This window comes from Lygodium microphyllum, chromosome 20, assembly GCF_053477565.2.
Source record: "Lygodium microphyllum isolate KBCC chromosome 20, Lygodium_microphyllum_v1.1.10, whole genome shotgun sequence".
NCBI lineage: Eukaryota > Viridiplantae > Streptophyta > Polypodiopsida > Schizaeales > Lygodiaceae > Lygodium > Lygodium microphyllum.
In genome coordinates this window covers 125722023-125744482 of record NC_141154.1, presented here as the reverse complement: position 1 = coordinate 125744482, position 22460 = coordinate 125722023, and the positions used below count along the sequence as shown (strand labels likewise).

The 22460-nt window shown below is 40.9% G+C and overlaps 1 protein-coding gene across 2 annotated transcripts; it reads left to right on the top strand.

Annotated features, from left to right (window-relative positions):
* Nucleotides 1-650: 650 nt before the first annotated feature.
* On the top strand, nucleotides 651-21939 carry LOC148019357 (inosine-5'-monophosphate dehydrogenase-like). Of its 2 annotated transcripts, XM_087661004.1 has the most exons (4): nucleotides 651-1774; nucleotides 1962-2141; nucleotides 19434-19691; nucleotides 21145-21939. In XM_087661004.1, exons 1-4 carry the CDS (start codon nucleotides 761-763, stop codon nucleotides 21214-21216), a joined length of 1524 nt encoding a protein of 507 aa, XP_087517130.1. In that variant the 5' UTR covers nucleotides 651-760; the 3' UTR covers nucleotides 21217-21939. The 2 variants fall into 2 exon arrangements, with proteins under 2 accessions (XP_087517130.1, XP_087517132.1); XM_087661006.1 differs by lacking the exon at nucleotides 19434-19691.
* The last annotated feature ends 521 nt before the right edge of the window (nucleotides 21940-22460 follow it).

The following is a 22460-nucleotide window of genomic DNA, read 5'->3' as shown; positions in this document are numbered from 1 at the left end:
GCACCTAGCTAGATATGTGGTGTGTCTTGAGCAAAAAGCTCATGGGGTTGAACACAATAAGGAAACCTCAGGCGAGCAACCCTTTGCCCCTAACCGCACCTACCCAGATATGTGGTCCATCCCTTCCAGAAGCTCATGTTTTTAAACACCATAAGGAAAATAAAAAATGGCCCAAAGTAATAATAAAATGACTAGTTACCATAAAACTATTGCATATTATACCTTACAAGTTACAGAATGGTAAAAAGGTGAAAGTTACGAAAATCAATGAAAAGAATCGTTGTTTTGGGGCACGATTAATCTATTTGTTCACCAAATAAGGTGCAAATTTGTAGATCATCTCCACTAAAAGGTACCAAGCATTTAGTATCGAGTGTCAATGTCAAAAACTTATTGTGCTACTGATCAAGGGGATGCATGGTCATGTGAATTCACTCTAATAGGGATTCTCCTTGTGATATTCATATTTGAATAAATAAATAAATAAGCACTCTCATTCTGATCTTCATTGATAATAAATAAATAAGGATAAGCACTCTCATTCTGATCTTCATTTATAATAAATAAATAAATGTAATTTTCAAATTTGAATTTTAGAATTTGGAGGATTGGCTGCTGCGTATATACAGTATATAGGGCACGGCTGATGCGATCGCTTTTCTTCTTCCCGTCACGTAGGCTGGACACAGACACAAGCTTTGCGGGAAGGATACACAGGAGCTCGCTGCGGGACCTGTCTCTTTACCCTGAGAGGGCGCCAATGGAGAACGGCCTGTTCGCAGTGGAGGACGCGGACGGCTTCTCCGCCTCCAAGCTCTTCCATCAGGGCGTGTCCTACACCTACGACGACGTCATCTTCCACCCCGGCCTCATCGACTTCCCCACTGACTCCGTCGACCTCCGCACCTGCCTCACCAGAAACATCCAGCTCAGAACACCATGCGTCTCCTCCCCCATGGACACCGTCACAGAAGCCTCCATGGCCGCCGCCATGGCCGCTGTCGGAGGCATCGGCATCATCCACTACAACATGCCCGCCCCTGATCAAGCCTCCTTTGTCCGTCACGCTAAGAGCCTTAGAGTAGGGTTTGTCCAGAAACCTGCCTCCCTTGCCCCGCATCATGCCGTCAAAGACGTCGATGCGCTGAAGAAGAGCAGAGGCTTCTCGTCCGTTCTTGTCACGGAGGACGGAACCCTGGCATCCCGGCTTGTTGGCATCGTTACGAGCAGAGATATTGACTTTGTTGTCAACAGGCATACGGAGCTTCGAGAAGTCATGACGACTGATCTTGTGACTGCACCGGCAGGATCTAGCCTCGAAGAGGCATCTCAAGCATTGGTACAAAGTAAAAAAAGCATGTTGCCCATTGTTTCGGATAATGGCCATGTTGTGGAGCTGTTGTGCAGAACGGATTTGCTGCAGAAGCGTGATTGCCCACCTTTGGGCACTCCTTCGACAGGCAAAGATGGAAAGTTCCTTGTTGGGGCTGCAATTGGCACTAGAGACAGTGACAAGGAAAGGTTGCAGCTGCTTGCTGAGGCTGGAGTTAATGTGGTGATTTTAGACAGCTCTCAAGGGGATTCCATTTATCAGAAGGAAATGCTGGCTTTTTCGAAAAGGCTCTATCCAGAGTTGGATGTGATTGCTGGCAATGTTGTGACTAGCTATCAGGCTCGCCATTTGATAGAAGCAGGGGCAGATGCACTGCGTGTAGGCATGGGATCCGGTTCTATATGCACCACGCAGGAGGTGTGTGCAGTGGGAAGAGGCCAGGTGAATATATCAGCTTGATCTATTGTGTGAAGTGGTTATACACTTGTTGATATTATGCCTTTCTGATATTCTTCTACAGGACATTGTAGGACAGTCTGTGAAAGTCTTCACCACTTTTAGGCACTGTTTTGTTGCATATCACAGTTTTCCTCTGCATCTTATCTTCTATGAACGTTTTCTGAAACAGGCAACAGCAGTGTACAAAACAGCATCTGTAGCAAACCCTTTGGGCGTGCCTGTGATTGCTGATGGTGGCATTGCAAACTCTGGACACATTGTCAAGGCCCTTGTGTCAGGTGCCTCCACTGTTATGATGGGGAGTTTTCTTGCTGGTACAGCAGAGGCTCCAGGTGATTACTTTTATGAGGTAATCTGGATCGACTTGTTTCAGTTTATAGATATGCTCTTGAAATGAATACTTATCTCATTCAAGAGCAAGCTTATTGAAGAATCTCTCGGGGTTGCTGTCATAGAGCAGACCAGAATTGGATAAATCTATGTTCGTAATGCTCTAGATGGTTCACTTTCTCTCTTGGCTCTTATGTGGCATTTACAGATTTGATGTGTTATGTTAAAGTTGTTTTGGGATTTCAGATTGCTAGATCCCTCTCTCTTGGAGGATGTAGTATGCATGTATGAGTAAAAATGACTTAGAGGAGAGGTGGCCTATATATAGGCAATTAATAAAGAAAAATAATAATTAGGTTGGCCAAACATTAGTATCAACATAAAATGTTGATTGGTTGGGCTAAAAATGTGCCGCCCATTGAAAAAGAAATGCACCCAAATAAAGTGCCTATACAGGCTATATACTACACTAACACCCTCTCTGAGATCACGAGTGAATTGAGATAGGACCATGGATGACCAAGTAGTGGGTGATCAAGCCACTACCAAGGTGCCTTGGAAAGACATTGATGTCGATGTTAATCATATCAATCCTTGAGAAAGTAGAAAGAGCTAAATCTTGATGCTTGTCAGGAATTAGGCGCTTGCAAATCTGATCATTCCTATCTCATCATCTCTTATGCCCAACTTGACAGCCAAATTTGGAGAAATAAAGTTGGCACGAGCACCTATATCAAAGAAAACACATAGCATACCTCTAAAGCATTTGTATTTGGTTGCTCACTCGATACCAATGCAGTTGTAGTTTTATGTTTTTTGCCTTTCTAATCCTTGTTGTCATCTGCATGGTTTTCGGACTTATGTTTTGGACACTCACATGCTATATGCCCCTCTTGTTCATAGACACAATAGACTTTTGCATCATATAATACCTTCCTTTCAACAACTTTCTTAGCATTGGCAAACAACCTTTTGGCTTGTTAGCCTTTTGAAAGAATAACTTAGACAGATTTTCAGCTTGTTGACCCCTTTTAAAAAAATCTTGCTGCTCAAAAATTCAGTCTTGTTGTCCTTATTTTCAGCATTGCCTTTTGAAGCATCTTTGCTACCCTTGAATTCTATGATATGGCCTTTCATCAAAGCATAACTTGTGTTTGCATTTTTAGGCAATCGTGCCATGCTGGTCACTTCCGTCTTGGTGCAATAGTCACAGATTTCTTTGGGTAGACCACAATAGTAGATCTCTATATGCTTAGCCATTGTCACCTCATGAAAAGAGCTAGTTAACAACAAAGTTGCCCAAAATTGGCATGTATACTCTTCCAAATTAGCCCAAATTGCATCCAATTTGTGCCAAGTTGTTTTCATATCTAGTTCAAAAATGTTTGTGAGCCATTGGGAAGAGACAACTTGTTAAAATGCACCCAAGTAATTCGTGCCTTGCATCAAAAGGGTTGTCCACTATTGAAGTGCATTCTCTTTTTTTATGAAAGTGGTTGGCTTGTGCACTTTCAAATGGTCTAAAAAATTGCCCCTAGGATAGGCTGAATCAAATTGTTGAAAGATGATGAGATTTTTCTAAGCTGAGAGTGAATGTGACTGATAACACACACGGAGAGAGTAGAGAGCAGTAGAGAGGAGAGTGAGCGCGACACTTGATGTTCGGTACAAAGACTAGTGTACCACTTTTTAGGTTTTGATAATATATATAAAGTACAAGAAGTGAAAGGGTGCATTCACACCCAAACATGGTAAAAGGCACAACGAGCCTTTATTCCCAACAAAGGAAGGCGAAAGTCTTCAATCTGTCTTGCACACCTTTGAAGGTTTGGAATTTGATTGCTATCCCACTTTCTTTGTAGTTTGAATCATATTGTTGAAAGAAGGCGAAAGCCTTCAATCTATCTTGCACACCTTCGATCTAAAAAATTGCCCCTAGGATAGGCTGAATAGAATTGTTGAAAGAAGGCGAAAGCCTTCAATCTATCTTGCACACCTTTGAAGGTTTCGAATTTGATTGCTATCCCACTTTCTTTGTAGTCTTTAATTTACTTAAAGGTGTCAAGTTATTATCCACTGGTGGCTACAAAAATGGTAGCCCTAGGGATGCCATTATTGCATTTGCATTTAGCATATGCCAAGCAAGGCCTCCCAATTGACCAAATGTTGCGATTTGCATTTTGTTAGCTTGCCTAATTTAGTCGTGTCAGTCTATCATCTCTTGGTTGTGAGTTCGTGTCAGAGTTTGACAAGACATAGGAGCTCTAGCATTATTTAGTGTGCATTTATTTTTTGCCATTTGTAGCTCGGCCCATATTTGGGGGTGCTTGATGCCAGTCGGCCAATTTGGCTATCACTCGATCAGTTTTGGAGGTGGGGGGCTATATATAGCAGCCATCTCTCACATATTTTGTCTTGCAGGCTTTACACTCTTCGACTTGGTGCTGCCATCTCCATCAGCCTGATTTGGTGCCTTCACTGGCGCTCTGGGCTGCGTGTAAGGACTGATCAATCCTTCTCTTTGTATTTAGCTTTTCTATTTAGTTAGTGGAGTATTTCTTCCTTCATCTCTTGCTCTGTGTGTATGTGTGTGTGTTCGTGTTCCTCTTTTGTTGCGCTCTCTCACATGGTATCATTGCCTAAGTGAAGAACACAGATTTGAGATCTTTTTCAGCGCATACCACCCAACGCAGCCAACAATGCGTGTGCTTCTTTGCATCAACACCCTTCCTATGCAGACGCAACCCTCCTTGGAAGTTGGGCGACATCGTCCACACCTTGGCGACTTCATCTTAAGGTTGGGCGGCAACATGTGGTAACAGTTATCACCATCGAGGGATTTGTTGGCATCTACATCACTTGTGACTGTCTCTCCTACCTAGCGTTTGCTCCTCTCCACTAGTCATCATCTTCTGTGGACCAATCATCAACACTTTGGACACTCCCATTTGCAAATGCAAGGTTGCTTCACAAAGGCAAATGCGTTTTTGCTATTTGGCGGAACATCTACATTGACTGTAGCTGACATCTTGTTCCGTAACTGTTGTCACATCAAATGCAGATTTCTTGGGTGTGTGTAGGATGTCTTCTTTGAACTAGTTCAAAGGCTTTGATGACTCAGATGAGGAGATATGGTCTCATCACTCGTCTGAGTAGAGATGCAACTATTGTCGCTCGGAGTCACCTTGTTCTCCCCCCTGATCTCCTCCCCGTGTCTAGTGCACCTGTCTCAAAGGTGAAAGAAAGGAACTCGTGCCATTTTGATTCACAAAATAGATCGAACCGTCGTCAGGAGTTTGGGCTACTAGGTGCGTCATACTCGTCATATTGGTATCAGAGCCGAAGAGTTGATGAAGAGTCGACGGGTCTTATCCTCACGAAGAGCTGCGGGTCCTGTCTTTATCGGGTTACGTCAAGTAGCCGTTTCACGAGATTGGCAACCGGGACATGTCAGTCGTCATTTTTTGTGATAACGATGGCGACCTTGACGAACGGGTGCAAAACAGATTACACTTATCGTCAACATTCCTGCAGGCGATTATGGTGGGACTAAGTTCCGCTTTAATCTTTAATCTTTTTGGTTCACAGCCTGTGTTCCCACGTGACCTGACAGGGGGTGATTAATTACACCCATACTCAGCGCTCCTGCCGACAGGCTGTGTTTCCAGCTGCCTCGTTCTTCCCGCCATCTCTGCTTTACAGAGATCATTGACTTCTGTTTTATTGTAATCAGGGAAGTATCCCAACTTTGTACGCAAATTTCTTATATTTGCTTTCCAATTCCAGTGTATTAATGGAGGGGAAAGGGAGAGAGGGGGTAATCGAAGGCTCTAGTTCCGGGGACCACCCTATGGTAGATCCCCATGAAATAGAAATACAAGAAGAACAATGGGAAGAATTTTTTGCCACACGAGAACAATTTGATGATCTAACTGCTCGTGTGCAAGCACAAGGGGTTCAAATGGAATTTCTAACTCAAACACTCACCGAAATAAAATCTCAATTAACCTTATTACTAGAAAGGGATAAAAATAAGCTAGAAACTTGGGATATTCCATCTTCATCGAAAGATTTAGATGTGACTATGCGAGATTCTAGGAATCCCCACCAAAAGCTGAGGGATAACCCATTGTTAAATGATATGAAACCCCCTCAGTTTCACGGGGAGGAAAAAGACAGAAAGACACTATCTTTAATTTTCTCCAAAAATGGGAGGATTTGCACAAACTTAAAAATACTCCACCACATCTCCAAGCACCGGAGGTCGATTTAACTTTGGAGCCAAAGGCATATTTGGTGGCGAACTTTAAAGGAGGCAAATAAAACACCTAAAACTTGGGCTCAATTTGAATCGGTATTTTTGAAAGAATTTCTTCCTGAAAATGAAATGGAAAGAAATTGGGAAGATTGGGATTATGCCAGACAAAAGGGAAGACCTCTACTGACATATCTGGAGGAATATCGTGAGATAATCCTCAAATTGGAAGGAACAGATGAATTTCAAAAGACAAGAGGATTCATTAGGGGACTAGATAAGACTTGTAAAAAGGAAGTGAAAAGGAGTTCACCTAAGGCGCTTGAAGAGGCAATTAAATTTACATTAATCAATGAAGATAGTACGCGTCTAGGTACACTCACTAGTCTCACTGATACGGAGCCTAAGTCTAAGGAATTGGAAACCTCAAAATTTGTAGGCAAATTTAAAAGGAAAATGCCATTTCTTAAGGGCAAGAAACAACCCTTTGAAAAGAAACAATATGTAAGGCCAAAGTTAAGTCAAGATGACTTTGATAAGCCCAAAAAAGAAAGGCCGCGTTTCAATTGCCTATCCCCTAACCATGCTGCCTGGAATTGCCCTCAAAGGAAAAAGGGGGAATATAAAGGAAAGGATAAGGACAAGGGCAAGGGAAAAGAAAAACAAATCCATGTAGTGCAGACTCTGGAATTAAAGGGGCATGAAAAGTATAAATTTTGTAGAGGTCTTGCACAAGGATGTACAACACAGGTGTTGTATGTCAACTTCTATGTGACAGCCTACCTTTGGGCCACATGATTTAGTTAGAGTGCATGGATTGATAGCTGGAAAGAGGGTTAGAGTCATGATTGATGACTCTGCTACCCACAATTTCATAAATTATGCACTTGTCAAAAAATTGAAACTTCCCCAACAAAAGAGTGGGTATCAATATGTTGTTCGTATGATGCAAGGTCAGGATAATAAAATATGGGATACAATGGTATCCAATTTGGAAATTGAGATCCAAGGATATAAAGATAAACTTGATTTCCAAATTATGAATATGGAAAGAGCCGATATTGCTTTAGGGAGGGAGTGGCTATGGGGATTGGAACCATCCTTAAAACGTAGTTATCATCATAATACACAGGAATTTGAAAGGGATGGTAAGACTTTTGTGATTCAAGGTGAACATGAAGTATTTGATAGCCCTTTGTTGTGTTCCACTGAAGTTCAGAAGCTGATAAAGAAGGAAGCTTGTGAGGTATATATGCTATGGTCTCTTCCTATACAAATCACTTTTACTTTTTGTAATATAAAGCAACAATTTTCTTATGTTTGTGAGTTGAATGTAAGTAATGAATTAAGTGGTTTGTCGGATGAATTTAAAGATGTGTTTCTTTCTGATTTACCAAGTGGCCTTCCACCAGATAGGGGTGATATAAATCACCAATTGACACAGATAGGGATACACACTCTATTTCTAAACCACCTTATAAGTTAAGTGAAACACAGCACCAAGAAGTTGAAAGACAAATTAAGGATTACCTTGATAAAGGGTGTATACAACCAACAATTCACCTTGGGCTTTGCCAATTTTATTGGTAAAGAAAAAAGACGGTTCTATGCGACTTTGTATTGATTATAGAGGACTTAATAAGATAACGGTGAAGAATAAATTTCCTATGTCCAGAATGGAAGATCTTTTTGATCAATTACAAGGGGCAAAATTCTTCATAAAAATAGAGTTAAGACATGGCTATCACCAAGTAAGAATTAAGGGATAAGATGTTCCTAAGACAGCATTTCGTATTAGATATGGGCATTATGATTTTTTGGTAATGCCTTTTGGCCTCACTAATGCACCAGCTACCTTTATGAAGCTGATGAATAGTGTGTTACGGCCCTATCTAGGACATTTTGTAGTAGTCTTCTTGGATGATATCTTGATCTTTAGTGGATCAAAAGAAGAACATTTGGAACACTTACGATTAGTATTCCAATTGTTAAGAACACATTCCCTATATGCGAAGAAAACTAAATGTGAATTCTTCGCACAAGGGGTCAAATATTTGGGGCATATTATCTCAAAAGAGGGAATCAAGATGGTTCCAGAAAAAGTAAGGGCAATTATTGAATGGCCATCTCCAAGGAACCTGGAAGAGCTGCAGATCTTCCTAGGATTATGTGGATTTTATCGTAGATTCATTCGAGATTATGCCAAAATAGTTGTTCTAATGACAGACTAACTTAAAGGGAAATGGAAGAGCTTTAATTGGGGAATAGACCAAAATGAAAGTTTTTAAAAACTTAAGGTAGCTATTGCTATAGCTCCAGTACTATTAATTGTGGATCCCAATAAACCATTTGTGGTTGAAGCCGATGCCAGTGATAAGGCGATAGGCGCGGTCTTATTACAAGAAGGTCGACCAGTTGCTTTTGAAAGCAAGAAATTAGACTGTGCAAAACGGAATTATTCTGTTTATGAGAGGGAGCTGTATGCAATAGTACATGCAATGAAGAAATGGAGGCACTATCTGTACGGTGCCAAACTTTTGATCTTGTCGGATCATGAAAGCATTAAGTGGCTTAATGACCAACCGGATCTACAAGGGCGTAAAGCCAGATGGGCAGAACTCCTTCAAGAGTTCGACTACGAAATAAGGTATAGAAAGGGGAAGTACAATATAGTGGCTGATGCACTCAGTAGAATGCCCATCATAAATGAATTGAGTTTTACTCAGTTCACTTCCGATTTACTTGAATCTTTGAAAGGGAAATGTCAGGTTGATCCGGCATATTCCAACATATGGGAAGCAATAAATAATGGGGATCCAAATGGAAGAGCCTCCACAGAGGGAGGAATATCTGAGGATGTTCATCAAGGAAATGGAGCATCAGGGGTTGCTCAAATGAGATTCAAGTGGAAGAATTTTACCATTGATAATGGTTATTTACTCTACAAGGGTAGGGTATGTGTCCCGAAAGACGAAGAAATAAGGCGCCAGATACTCTTTGAGTGTCATGATACCCTAGCGCAGGACATCCAGGAGTTAATAAGACTTATAATCTTATTAAAAGGCAGTTCTATTGGCCTGGAATGAATAAGGACGTCCTTGACTATGTGGTCAAATGTAATAAATGCCAGGTTAATAAAGCTGAAAGATTAAAAATGAGAGGACTTCTCCACCCATTAGAGATTCCTTCGGGAAAATGGGAGAGTATCTCCATGGACTTTATTGTTGCATTACCCAGAACACAGAGGGGGCACGACTCTGTGTGGGTGATTGTGGATAGGTTAACCAAAATGGCTAGGTTTATTCCAACTTCAATTGATGTTAAAACACAAGAATTGGCTAGATTGTTCGTAGAGAATATATACCGATTGTATGGCCCTCTGGCAAATATAGTTTCTGATCGAGATAGAAAATTTGATAGTCAATTTTGGCGTGCTGTATTTAGAAAGTTGGATACTAAACTTAGCATGAGTACGGCAGACCATCCGCAAACTGATGGGCAAACTGAAAGGGTTAACCAAATCCTTGAAGATATGCTCAGGGCATATGTAAGTAAAAGGCAAACTAATTGGGAAGAGTATCTACCGATAGTAGAGTTTGCATATAATAGTGCCAAGCACTCTTCCACTGGATATAGTCCATTTATGTTAATGTATGGGTTTCAGCCCAGAGCTCCTCATGCAGTAGGATTGCATAAGGAAAAGGTGCAGGCAGCCAAGGACTTTTTGGAGGATATAAATAGTATGTTAAAATTTGCTCAAGAAAATATTAAGAAAGCTCGAAATCGAGCTAGAGCTTATGCAGATCCTCACCGAAGAGACATCTCCTTTGAAGAAGGAGAATTGGTCTATCTTAAGGTGCGTGAACAAACTAAAACCATGAAAACGGGACGATGACCAAAGCTTTCACCCAGGTATTGTGGTCCTTTCACAATACTTAAAAGGGTGGGAGGACATGCTTACAAGCTTCAACTACTTGTTGGTAGTATAACGCATCCGGTTTTTCATGTAAGTAAGCTAAGCTGGGTGATTTGGATAATCTAATCTTAAAAGATAACATTGAGGAGCTATTAGATGACCAATCTAATCCACATGAACTAGAAAGAATATTAAATGTTCGTAACAGACGAACAAGAAATACTATTTATCAAGAATATTTGGTCAAATGGAAAGATTGTTCAGAAGAAAGCTCAACATGGGAGCGAGTAAGTATCCTAAGGAAAAGGTTTCCCAATTTACAGTTGGACCTTCCAAGTATCGTTTTCGAGGACGAAACCGATTCTTAAGGAGAAGGAAATATTACATTAATAAGGTAATTTATGGGAGACAGGCGCGAGGGATGATCGTCCGGGGGCCTTGGGCACCCGAACGGGGTCAAGGGGAGCCTAGAGAGTAAGAGAGTCTAAGAATAGTAGGACTCACCTGAAGCGGACGGCTGGCAAAGGAAACGGGGAGAGAGGAGCCAGCACTCATCTAGGCGAGGTTGGGAGGTGAAAGAAAGGAACTCGTGCCATTTTGATTCACAAAATAGATTGAACCGTCGTCAAGAGTTTGGGCTACTAGCTGCGTCATATTCGTCATATAGGCGGTCGTCATCCTCCAAAGTTCTTTATGTACAAGATTTTGGATTTAACTAGTTGTCTTTGTCTATGGTCTTACACAGTTAGGTACATGTGTGGTTTTCACACGAGATATAGTGACTGTGGAGGATGTCTATAGGAGCAACTCTTTGGATAGGTACATAGGAGGTGGGCTTTATATGCTCATAGCCTTAGTTGTGAGGACTTTCCCCACGAGCTTGGGTTGCTACGGCATGCTCGTTATGGGCATCTCAACATTGACGCGATTCGATGGGCTGCATTGGAGCTAAGGACATTCCCTCCACTTCCACATTTGAGATTGGCGAGCCCTCTCACAGTCATGATGAGCCTCTCCTAAACTCTCCCATCATCTATACAGCCAACCTCCCAGTGAGACCCTCGATCCCCATAGGCAGAAGCTTCCCCACTCTCCTTAGGAGCCCCAATGGCACTTATTTGGGCCCCATAGTGGATATTATGGTATTAATGGCCTGCATGGCAGCTTTCAAGGTTCGCAGTGTTTGAGTCGATCACGATGGAGAGTTTACTTCTCATCTCTTCTCTCAATTTTGCAAGGATCAAGGTATCTGGATGGAGTATTTCCATTTGAACACACCATTGGAGAATGGTGTGATGGAGCGTGTGTATTGGACCATGCTGGAGATGGCCTGATCGATGGAGCATTGGGGATTACCTCATTTCCTTTGGGGTGAGGTGGTGGCGATTGCGGTTCACATCCGTAATCCATCCCCTACTTCGGCTTTGCAAGACATGACTCCCTACGAGGCTTTCTTTGGTTAGAAGCCTTCCGTGTCTCACTTTCACATCTTTGGGTGTGATGTCTTTGTTCATGTGGACAAGAAGAAGAGGCAGACCAAGCTGGACTCTAAGTTGATAAAGCTCATCTTTGTGGAGTATAGCATCACCATGAAGGGCTATCGGCTCTACGACCCAATGACACGGAAGATCGAGGTGAGCAAGGATGCGATCTTTGATGAAGCCTCAGCCTCTGAGGATCCGATTGATGGTTCTATTGTAGGTGATTCTTCTTTAGCGACGGATCCGTTTCCTCCTTCAATTGCACTTCTTTCTACGAGGTTTCCTCTCAGCATTCCTTCTTTGTCATTGATTTCTTCCCCTCTTTCTTCTCCCTTCTTAGCTTTCCCACTACCTTTGATGGCTTCTTCTTTCGACTCACTCCCTCGACAGTTGGTGATTATCTTGCACATCTCCAACAGCATCAAAGGGTTACAACTCGCTCCCTCGACAACTATTTTTCACCTTCAAGTGATTGCTTTGATAGCCCACTACCTAGAGGACCGCGTTTCGCTCCCTTCACTATGCGAATTCCCACAAGTGTTTCCGCACGATTCAAACATAACAATGTAGTTATCTTTTGAGCTTCAACTCTGTTGTATCAACTTTTCTTCTCGTAGCATGATTTAGTGCATCATCACTGTGTTTTTGTGTTTTTGAGCTTCTCTTCTCTTTGAGTGTTTGTCGTACACACTCTGTGTTTCTCACCGGAAACCCTACTATCTCTCTGCACCATTGCACATTTTGACATGGTATGAAAGCATGCTTGTTATATTGACAACCCCTTCTTTAGCTACTTTCTAGTACATGTCACAATTCTCTAGTACAAGAGGGAGTGTGAGAGGGTGGTGAGGTGGGGTAGATGAGCCTCATCTATACATGTATACAAGTGTAAAGAATCCAAACAGAAACTTTCCTTCCGCATCAACTAAATTCTAGCAATTTTGAAATTCTAGACAGGTTCATGATGGGCTATTAATTGACAAAGAGCATAATTGGCTCCACACTTACATGCGGGGACACTTTTGTGGTCTAGGCAAAGGCAAGGAATCCACGGTCACGTATACTCAGAGGGATTAGTGATAGGATGGCCCTGTATGCTATTGCAAGACATTGTTTGATAAACACAAATAGTTGCTATAATTCTTCTCTATTTTCAAGTTCTCGTACGCTCAACGTCGACATCAAGTTACCTTCGAGGCAGTTGGTAGTGGCTTGATCACCTACTGTTTCATTCATGGTCTTATTCTAGTGGTCTTTGTTGTATGGACTATGATGAGTCATTATTATTGTATCATTCTATTATATCAAATCACCCACGATCTAAGAGAGGGTGTTAGTAGTTTTATCAACTCATGAGTGAGTCTAGGCATGTGATTTAGTTGACTAGGCACATTAGATATTTAAGGCATTTTTTATTTGAGATTATTATGGTGACTTTGGCATTTTTGACCAGCCAACGAGCATTTATGTCTAGCCGACGTGATGCATTGATGGTGTCAGTTTTGACCTTGGGATAGTAATTTGGCCAATAAGTGTTGGTGGTGACACTAGGGACTAGCATTAATTAATTAATTAATACTAGTCTAAGGATCAACAAAGGTTGGGGATTACTCCAGGTTGCAAATGGCTTAGCCAATTTAATTATGGATAGGCACATTTAATTTTGGGTAGGATCAGAAGGGTTGAAATTAATTTTCAGGATTATTTAATTTTGAAATTAATTAAATAGCTGGATAATATTGAAAAATGGGTTAAGAAGACTGTTACTTGGCAAAAATGCCTATGCAAACAAAGAAAACGTTTTTGGGGTTGGGTCTTAGCCATTCAATTAGTTTTACAACTTTTGGAGAAAGAGAGAGAGAGAGAGAGAGAGAGAGAGAGAGAGAGAGAGAGAGGTGCCGGTCCATTTTTTGATCAGAGAACAACAATTTGCTGTAGAAGATAGCCTTTTGGGGGTCTTAGCAAGCAAGGGATAGCAAGGAGTCACTCTCCAGGGGATGGCAATAGCATTGTTGATCAGGTGATAGCATTTCAGATGTGTTTGGAAGTAAGTGGTTGCATTAAATGTAGGCTAGAGCACCTTTAAGGGGTTGTCAATAGCATTGCTGATCAAGTGACAGCATTTTGGGGGTGTTTAGCAGTAGGTTATTGCATTGAATGTAGGTTGGAGCAGGCAGCAGGCAGAATTTAGGGTTTTCTCGCAAAGAAAATCAGATTTCTCCATCATCTTGGCTTTCTCTCACCTTCTCCAACTCATTATCAAGAGATCTCAGCATTTCTCAGCCATTTTAAGTAGATCTCACCCGAATTTGGTGGGCAGCAGAGAGATCTTTAATGTAAACCCTAAAATTTTGCAGAAATTAGGGTTTGACAGCTATCTCATGACCCGTGCCAATTGGTGAGGGCATTGTACATTGAATTCAACACCTGAAATTTGTGTAATTGTAAGGGAATTCGGATGCCAACCCATTCATTGTAATTTGGGGCAGCATTTGGCTAGTTAGTGGTTTTATTTGGCAAGTCCTGGGTGAAAAATCAAGGGGTAATTGGTTGGAATTGATTGTTGAATGTTGCTACAGCAAAGAGGCTTTTTGGAACAGCAAAGGAGATTGTGAATCTCAGCTTGTACTCATTCCATTAGCAATCAAGTTAGAGAAATACCGAAAGGGGTGTCAATTTTGGTGCCAACAAGGTGTCCAATGTTTGAGATTATTAATGTAAATTTTGCATTTCGATTTATGTTTGTTTGGTGATTACAATAATTAAGTGCTTAATTAGGGAATTACCACCCTCTCCAAGAAGGAAGGCTGGTTTTATGGTTCCATTGCTAGGATATCACTCAATCCCTTGATGTGGTGGGCACGAGGCACCTGATTGCAAGCCAAAGCTTTGTGCTAGTGCTAATTTTTTCTCTCAGCTAAGAAATTATAGCAATATGTCTTCATACAATGAGATGCAATCAATTAGTGATGATGCCTCTCAATATGAATATTCACATGGGAATGACGAAAATGCAATGCTTGATCTTGGACAAAGCTCAGCAGACCATGGATAGCAAATTGAAAATGTTGTTGTTGGGTAAGATGCAAGGCCTTCAAGGCATAATGAGATTGATGACCAGCAAAGTGAAGAGGAATTTGATGACCAGTTTAAGAATCGGATGAGGACAATAGCAAATCTCTTTTTTGAATTGGCAAAGGATACTCAATTTACTCGATTCTTGAATGCTTCAAAGAAGGACAGCAAAGGCAAGAAGAAGAAGACATCTTTTACACCTTCGGGACAACAAGGTGCATTGAAGGTAATGCCAAACCTTTTGATTTGAAGCTTGCAAAGATGCTAATGAAACAAAACAATTGGTACCTACAGGGCAAGGAATGCAAATGCAAGGCCATCTTGGAAGTGCCAATCCAATGGATTTTGGACAGCCGGGCATGCATGCTATGATGGGGTAGCTAGGATACTTTGGTGGAAGCTTGATTTTTCATGCTATGGTTGGATAGGGACCGCATTTGGGAATGTATGGTACAAATCCCTATGGTATGCAGTAGCCAATGCATGGTGTGCAAGGCCCAATGTATTCGGGTATGGTTGGAAATGTGCAAAACCCTATGTATGGCAGCATTGGTTTGATGCCGGGGGCACAAAGTAGCATGTTTGGTAAGGCATGTTGTAGGTTGACAAATAGCAAATGCAGTAGACTCCTGAGTCCCCTTTATAGAATATTTTGAACCAGTTGTCCAATTGAATATTCTGGAGCCTTGTTTTTATTTTGATTTGATGCTTTTCGGGACTGTTTAAGAGCCAGAAAAATGTTAGAAAATATGATTAATTAAGTGGGAGTTTCAGATTAGGTTAAATCTATGACATTGAAGAGCTGCATGTTGTTGACCGTTGAGCCAAAAATGCATTATACCTTGATTAGCTCTTTATTACAGCATCAAAACATGCTTACTACGAGAAGATGCCTTAAAGGACCACTTTCTCATGTGTATCCCATAAGGCAAATTGTAATTTGGGAGGATCCACTCATCTATAAATAGATAGACTGCCCACCACTCAGTCCAATCCTGTTTGCAGATTGTTGCCGCCCTATTCTCTGCTGTCCACATCCCTTGCGACAGACATGTCTTCCTCCAGCTGCTGGTGACAGTTTACAGCCCCTCATCCCTGCATTTGTTGATCAACATCACTCTCCAGCTGCTGGGGACCGATTTCCAGCCTGTGCCCACTGTTAGACACCATTCCTAGGCTACATTTGCTGCTGTCAGATCTGTTCCAGCCTGTGTTTTCAGCTTCCAGCCAGTCACCATTATCATCAGGACATTATAATACTGTATTTACTGTTTCCAGCCCGTCACTTGCTTCCTACTTGTACTTCTTCATCTGATGCCTATTGTTCAAACAGTTCCAGTCATGTTCGGCTTGCCCCAAACACTCCACATTTGTGTTTGCTGCTATTGTACACATTTGGAGGCTGCTTGCTGTCTTTTGGGATCAATACAGAGTATGACACACTCCATCTCGGGCCCTTTACCTTGGTCCTTTAGAGACTTGAGAGTTCAAGGTTCAATATTTACCTAGCATAGTGTGTTTGCTGTATTGAGCATTGTGTTCATTCATTTTTCATTCATTCATCTTCCATGTTCATTGTCTTTGAGTTATCCTAACCCTAGCAAGGTCTTTTATTAGTTTGTGCTTTGTTGTACGATTGTGTTTGTATTCTTTGTTCGAGTATTTCTTTACATTGAGCTGTGATGCACTACACGATTGAAGAAAAGGAACTCTTAACAACATCCATGTGTGTAAACTTTGGGCATCCTTGTTTGCGCCTCTTTTGATTCACCATTATGTATGGCCTGTTATTGTCTGAAATTCTTTGCAAACTGCCCGACTTTGAAGTTGCATGGTGATGTGGGTGGACAATTGGGATCCATCCTAGAGCTTGATTGTAACACACACCACTATAAAGGTGCATCTCACCATGTGCCAATGCTCTTACTAGTATCTTTGAGATTTATGCCTTATCATTTTTGGCAATCTCAATTAACTCCTACCTTACTAGTTGGATGCTCATTTTGGTTGGATTTGGCAGATGGAACTTGTAGCCAATAGACCTGAGCTGGTTTGGGCACTTGTAAGTTCACTATTGAGAGAAAGATAGCACAACAATATTTCATTGATGGTGGATTACTCTTGACCAAGGCAAAGCATGTATGTCGGTTTATAAGGATATCAGTAAGTAAATTTGCTATGTGCATCTTGATACACTTGGCACATTGGCATATGCTAGACCTTTTATTGAATGAATCAACTAGTGACTATGATTCTAAGTTCAATGATCTTTTTTGGCAAATGGACTTCTATAGTTGGACTCCATATCTTTGGGTTCTCCTCTGAACATCTCAAGATAGATGGATTGAATGAAATGACTCACCATATCTCGGAATATAGAGCAAGCACGTCTCTCTCAACATTTGTTGCCAATTTAATTGGTAGACCATTATGTTCCTCAGACCAAATTGGGTTTGGTTATAAGAATATTCAACCCATTCTTGCTAATATATGGTTATAAGCTGAGTCTAGCCTTGGGACTAAGAGGAAGGAGAATGCAATCTGTAGTTTACTTTCTAAATGATATACTGGAATTGTTGATGATCACTAGCCTTTGTAGTAATCATCCTAAGGTCCTTAAAGGCATGTGCATGTACATGAAGTTACCAAAGGATTTTGATTCAATGCGCATTGACGTGTGCTACAAACTATCGTCAAGGTATTGTAGACTAGTTGAAATAACCAAGAAGATTAGTTAAGTATCTTCTTGCTTGGTTTACCTCTAGATAGCCCCAATGATCTAAATTCTCATGTAAGCCATTTGAGAAAAACCGTTGGGGCAAGGTGGACTAATATTTTCATTTGAGGAAGTACTGAATTTCAAGGATATGGCTTGACATTCCACCCGAATCTGCATTGGTTCTTGACCACAAAACTAAGTGATCTTGTTGAATCAGTTATCTCGTTATGCTTGCTTAAGAGTTTCTTTTTACTTGGTTCTTTTGAGTGTATTGCACATCAATCCTTCATTTTTGGGGGAGAGGGCTAGTGTCACATCCTTGGACATTTTGGATGGGTGCTTTACATAGTATCATTGACCACCCACCGCTGGCCATTAGGTCACTAGGCATGATTGCATCCTAAAGGTTTGGATGGTTAAGGGGTCTTGTGGTTTGAATGTGCCCTTTGTCTAGGGTGGTTTAAGGAGTCCTATGATAACAATTTAGGGCTCATTTGTGTGACATCTCTGGGCTCATTTGTGTGACACACCTCTTTCTTTCTCTCTCTCTCTCTCTCTCTCTCTCTCTCTCTCTCTCTCTCTCAATCCAGACTTGGAGTTAAGATCCTACTGGCTCCATCCATACACCAGGATGGTGTGAGATGATGTAATGGGATGTCAGGCTTTGCAATGAAGCTTGCCCTGGTATGCTACTGGTTCTAGGCTTCAGGGAGGGTCCGTTTAGGCTCTATGGCTTATATGCTTCTTGTTATGCTTGTGTGGCATGTGGCATGTCATGTATGCAGGTTGGAGATCTTTGTGGACATTTTGCTAGTCACATTGGATTCTTATTTAGCAGTCCAGGATCTAAACAGACTGAATTCTATAAGAGTTTCCCCCCTAATGAGTACCCTGTTTGAGCCAATATAGGTTCAATATATTTCTCTGTTCTGGGAGATCATTTCCCTGTTTTCTGGCCTCTGTTATACATGGACAAGGGACTGAAAAAGGAGAGAAGTTTTGGGCTGGAGTTTTGATGCTAGAAGCCAATTCCTTAATTGTGCTAAGCAGTTGTTGTGGATGATCAGTAAGCACAGTAACAGACATACACAAAAGACACTTACAAACAGGAAAATCCTACTAGGATGCTTTTTGTTAATGTAATTCTGAGAAGAGAGAACAATGGGCCTGAAGTGATGGATGTTGGATTCTCCTGAGGACTGGCAGTCTTTCTGTAGGCTTTGCTTACGTCTTACTAGCCTGCATCAGGAAATTCTGTCTAAATATGAGCTGTCCATTTTACTCCAGGAAGTTATCATTGTCACTTCTTTATTATTATGCATTTGACACAAATCATTGGCAGATCCAAAAGATCTTTTAATTAGTATCATCAGTATACAATGGTTATCAACATCACCATTATCATCATTGCTGTTGTGATACTTTTGTTGATGGTCATGGTCATCATCATGACCTTGTTGCCTGTCCACAGACTCATTGAGCCTTTCTTTGGTTCAGGATTCCAGATTTGACTCACAGTTTTGAAGGTGATGTTGTTGATTTAACTGGAGATTAGGTTCTTAATTTTGCATGTTGAGGAGACTAGTCATCATAATCTGCAGGAATAAAAGAGTTTTCTGGGCTTAAAACATTATGATTCAAGAAATTGTATTCTTGAGATCAGAGGGCTTGTTTGGGGTTCAGAGTCTAGGTAAATTCTTCCTGCTGTAAGTGTTCAATGAATAAAGTTTGGCTTTGGGTTAAGACTATAGCCATCTTTCCTCCAGTCAGGTCCGAGTTCTGCGTTCTTACTATCCATGGTTTTAGTGTGCAGACATATTTCACATGTACAGCTTTTTTCCTAATAATTGGGGGTTTCTTAACAGAATGGGCTTCGCTTAAAGAAATATCGTGGGATGGGGTCACTTGAAGCTATGGCAAAGGGAAGTGATACTCGATACTTGGGTGACAAGTCCAGGATCAAAATTGCTCAAGGTGTTTCAGGTGCTGTATCTGACAAGGGAACAGTCTTGAAGCTAATACCTTATACTATGCATGCTGTGAAACAAGGATTTCAGGATCTTGGAGTCAAATCCATACAAGAAGCTCACAATTCTCTTTTTGGTGGACAAATCAGACTAGAGGTACCACTTGTATTCTTTGAAGACTTGGATCTTCTCTGAACTTTGCTTGCAAAGTTGAAATTGATTGCGTTTTTTTCTAAAATATGTGGATCCAAGAGCTTGTCCAAGTATATATATATATATATATATATATATATATATATATATATATATATATAGAGAGAGAGAGAGAGAGAGAGAGAGAGAGAGAGAGAGAGAGAGAGAGAGAGAGAGAGAATGTTTTCCCATTACGAAAAAAAAAAAAGAGAATGTTTTCATAATCATTATCATTGTTCTAGTCTCAATGAACTCATTCACCATATGGAGACATGGGAAGCATAACAAAAACAAATTATTTTCAAAGAATGATAAGAAGGGACCAGCTAATGAAGAGGAGTATTCAGCTCCCCCAAAGAAGGTTAAAAAGAACTGCCAAAGTAGCCATCTGCCTTCCAACAGCATTCTTCATTGCTAGAGTGGTTTCTCCATCCACTTCATTTGTCTCCTCAGAGTGCTGTTGTCTGCCTGCGTGTTCTTGCTTTGCTCCCATTGTTACCAATTGGTGCCTTTCAGATCATCCACAAGTTATACTGTAAGGACTCCCCTTAATATCAGCAACAATGCTCTGCTCTCAAGCTTATTATGGGTGTGTGGCCTTGCCTAATGGATGTGATGCCATGGATAACAATGATCCCAAATATGGACTTTGTTGGATTTTGAGTTCTAACTTCTACTTGTGTTTGGCTCTAGTTTTGAGCATCCAGCCCTTGTGAAACTGCCTTTGATAAAAGCAGGTTCAGAATGCTGTTAGAAGAGCAAGGATATGTTTAGGTTCTTGGAGCTCAGTTCCTTTTCTTTCATTTAACCTATTTTGACTATGAGGATGTGACAGCAACCTGTTTTTTACTTTGAAATTTTCTAGACTTGTAAATCTTATTCCATCCAAATGAAAAAAAATCAATTGGTGGATACTCTGGACACGCAAAACCCATTTATAGTCACAAATCCAGGTGGAAGCCTATTCTTGCAGTCAAAATTGAGGGAATGTCTGTACTTCAAACAGCTCAGAACAAAAATGATTCATTGTGGCCAATATGGTTGAGGCACTGTAGGCTTATTTGCATCAAACACTAAATTTCAGGCATTGAAATTTCTGTGCCTGCAAACAGATTCTAGACTAGTATAACTAAGAACTAGCCAAACATACTCCCAGATTTAGTATTATGTAAGCACAATTGTCTGGGGCTTACTCTAGGTGTCGCTTAATGAACTTTCTTCTCTATCACCTCGTCAGACTGAGGGCCTTCAGTGGATTTACAACTTGTGCTATCATTGCTGCATAATTAGTAACTTCTGATGATACACTTTGATAAACTGAGATATGCAGAGCTAAATTAATTTTCTTCTGAAGAATGGTTGGTATTGATTTGTGCATTGTTTTTATTCCTCTAACAATTGGGTAACTTCCCTGCAGGTGCGCACTGGTGCAGCCCAGGCAGAAGGAGGAGTTCATCATTTGGTTTCGTATGAAAAGAAATGGTTCTAAGACTCAAAAATTGTGCAGCAAATTAACTGCTGTGTTGTCTACCTCTTTCAGATATATGCCTGAGTACATGGTCTAGAGTGACTTCAATAAATGGGCCATTGTCATCTCCATCAGGAAAATGCTTTGCTTGTCAAAGTTGAGTTCATTCTGTTATTGTTGGTTTTGCCAAATTGTTGTAGGATGCCTTGGTGAGGCTCAACAAATGCATACAAGCTTGTGACATGAGAAAGCTATGCTGCTATTGTGTAGGATGCCTTGGTGAGGCTCATCAAATGCATACAAGCTTGTGACATGAGGAAGCTATGCTACTATTGTGAGGTGTTTTTGATGCCTTTTGTGCAGTCCTTTTTTTTTGGGGGGGCGGGGGAGTTGGGTGACCGATGGTAAGGGATATATCAAGTGTTCACACAGTGTGGTGGTTTGTCATGAGTCCAGGGAATACATTCGCACTTTTATTTGAGGCTTTCCTGCCTAAGTGATGTAAAACTACTATGCATTTTCAACTTTGGGACGGCTGCTTAGTTTGCAGGAGATGACTGACAGGATACAGAAGATATGGAATTTTCAAGCCGTATTTTGGTTTGCCATGAGTGGAGGGAATGCATTTACTTATTTTGTCATTCAGCATTCTTATTTGAGGCTTTCTGCCTTAGTGATGTAAAAGTATTATGTATTATTGACTTGGAGATGGTTTGCTTAGTTTGCAGTAGACAACTGACAGAATATGGAAGTAAGCAGTGTTCAAACTGTGTTGTGGTTTGTCATTAGACGAGGGAATGTAGTTACTTAATTTGTCATTTGAGCATTCTATACGAGGCTTCATGCCTTAGTGATGTTAAACTATTATGGATTTTCAACTTGGAGATATTTTCTTAGTGGGGAAGCTAGTCTTCCCATTGAAGGTTCCATTTCGTTGCTCAGGCAAGTACTGTACTCATATGGCTTCTATCTATAATAAAGGAAAATGCTGCACAGGCGCCAGCTGCAATTTTTGCAACAATGGGCTGCCAAATTACTGAAGCTTTTCAATGCTTTTGTTATTATCAAGCTGGTCTTTTGAGCTCCCTCAAAAGGTATTGGAATTTGTATTGTTCTCTTTCCTCCAATTCTCCCCCTCATTTTTTTAAAAAGGTGTACCTATTCTTGAGATTGAAGGCTAATGTGACCTAGCATCAATGAGCTACAAGTGAATGTAGTTATCAACATAATTGTCATTACAGGTTGGAGAGAGATTTGAATGGGCA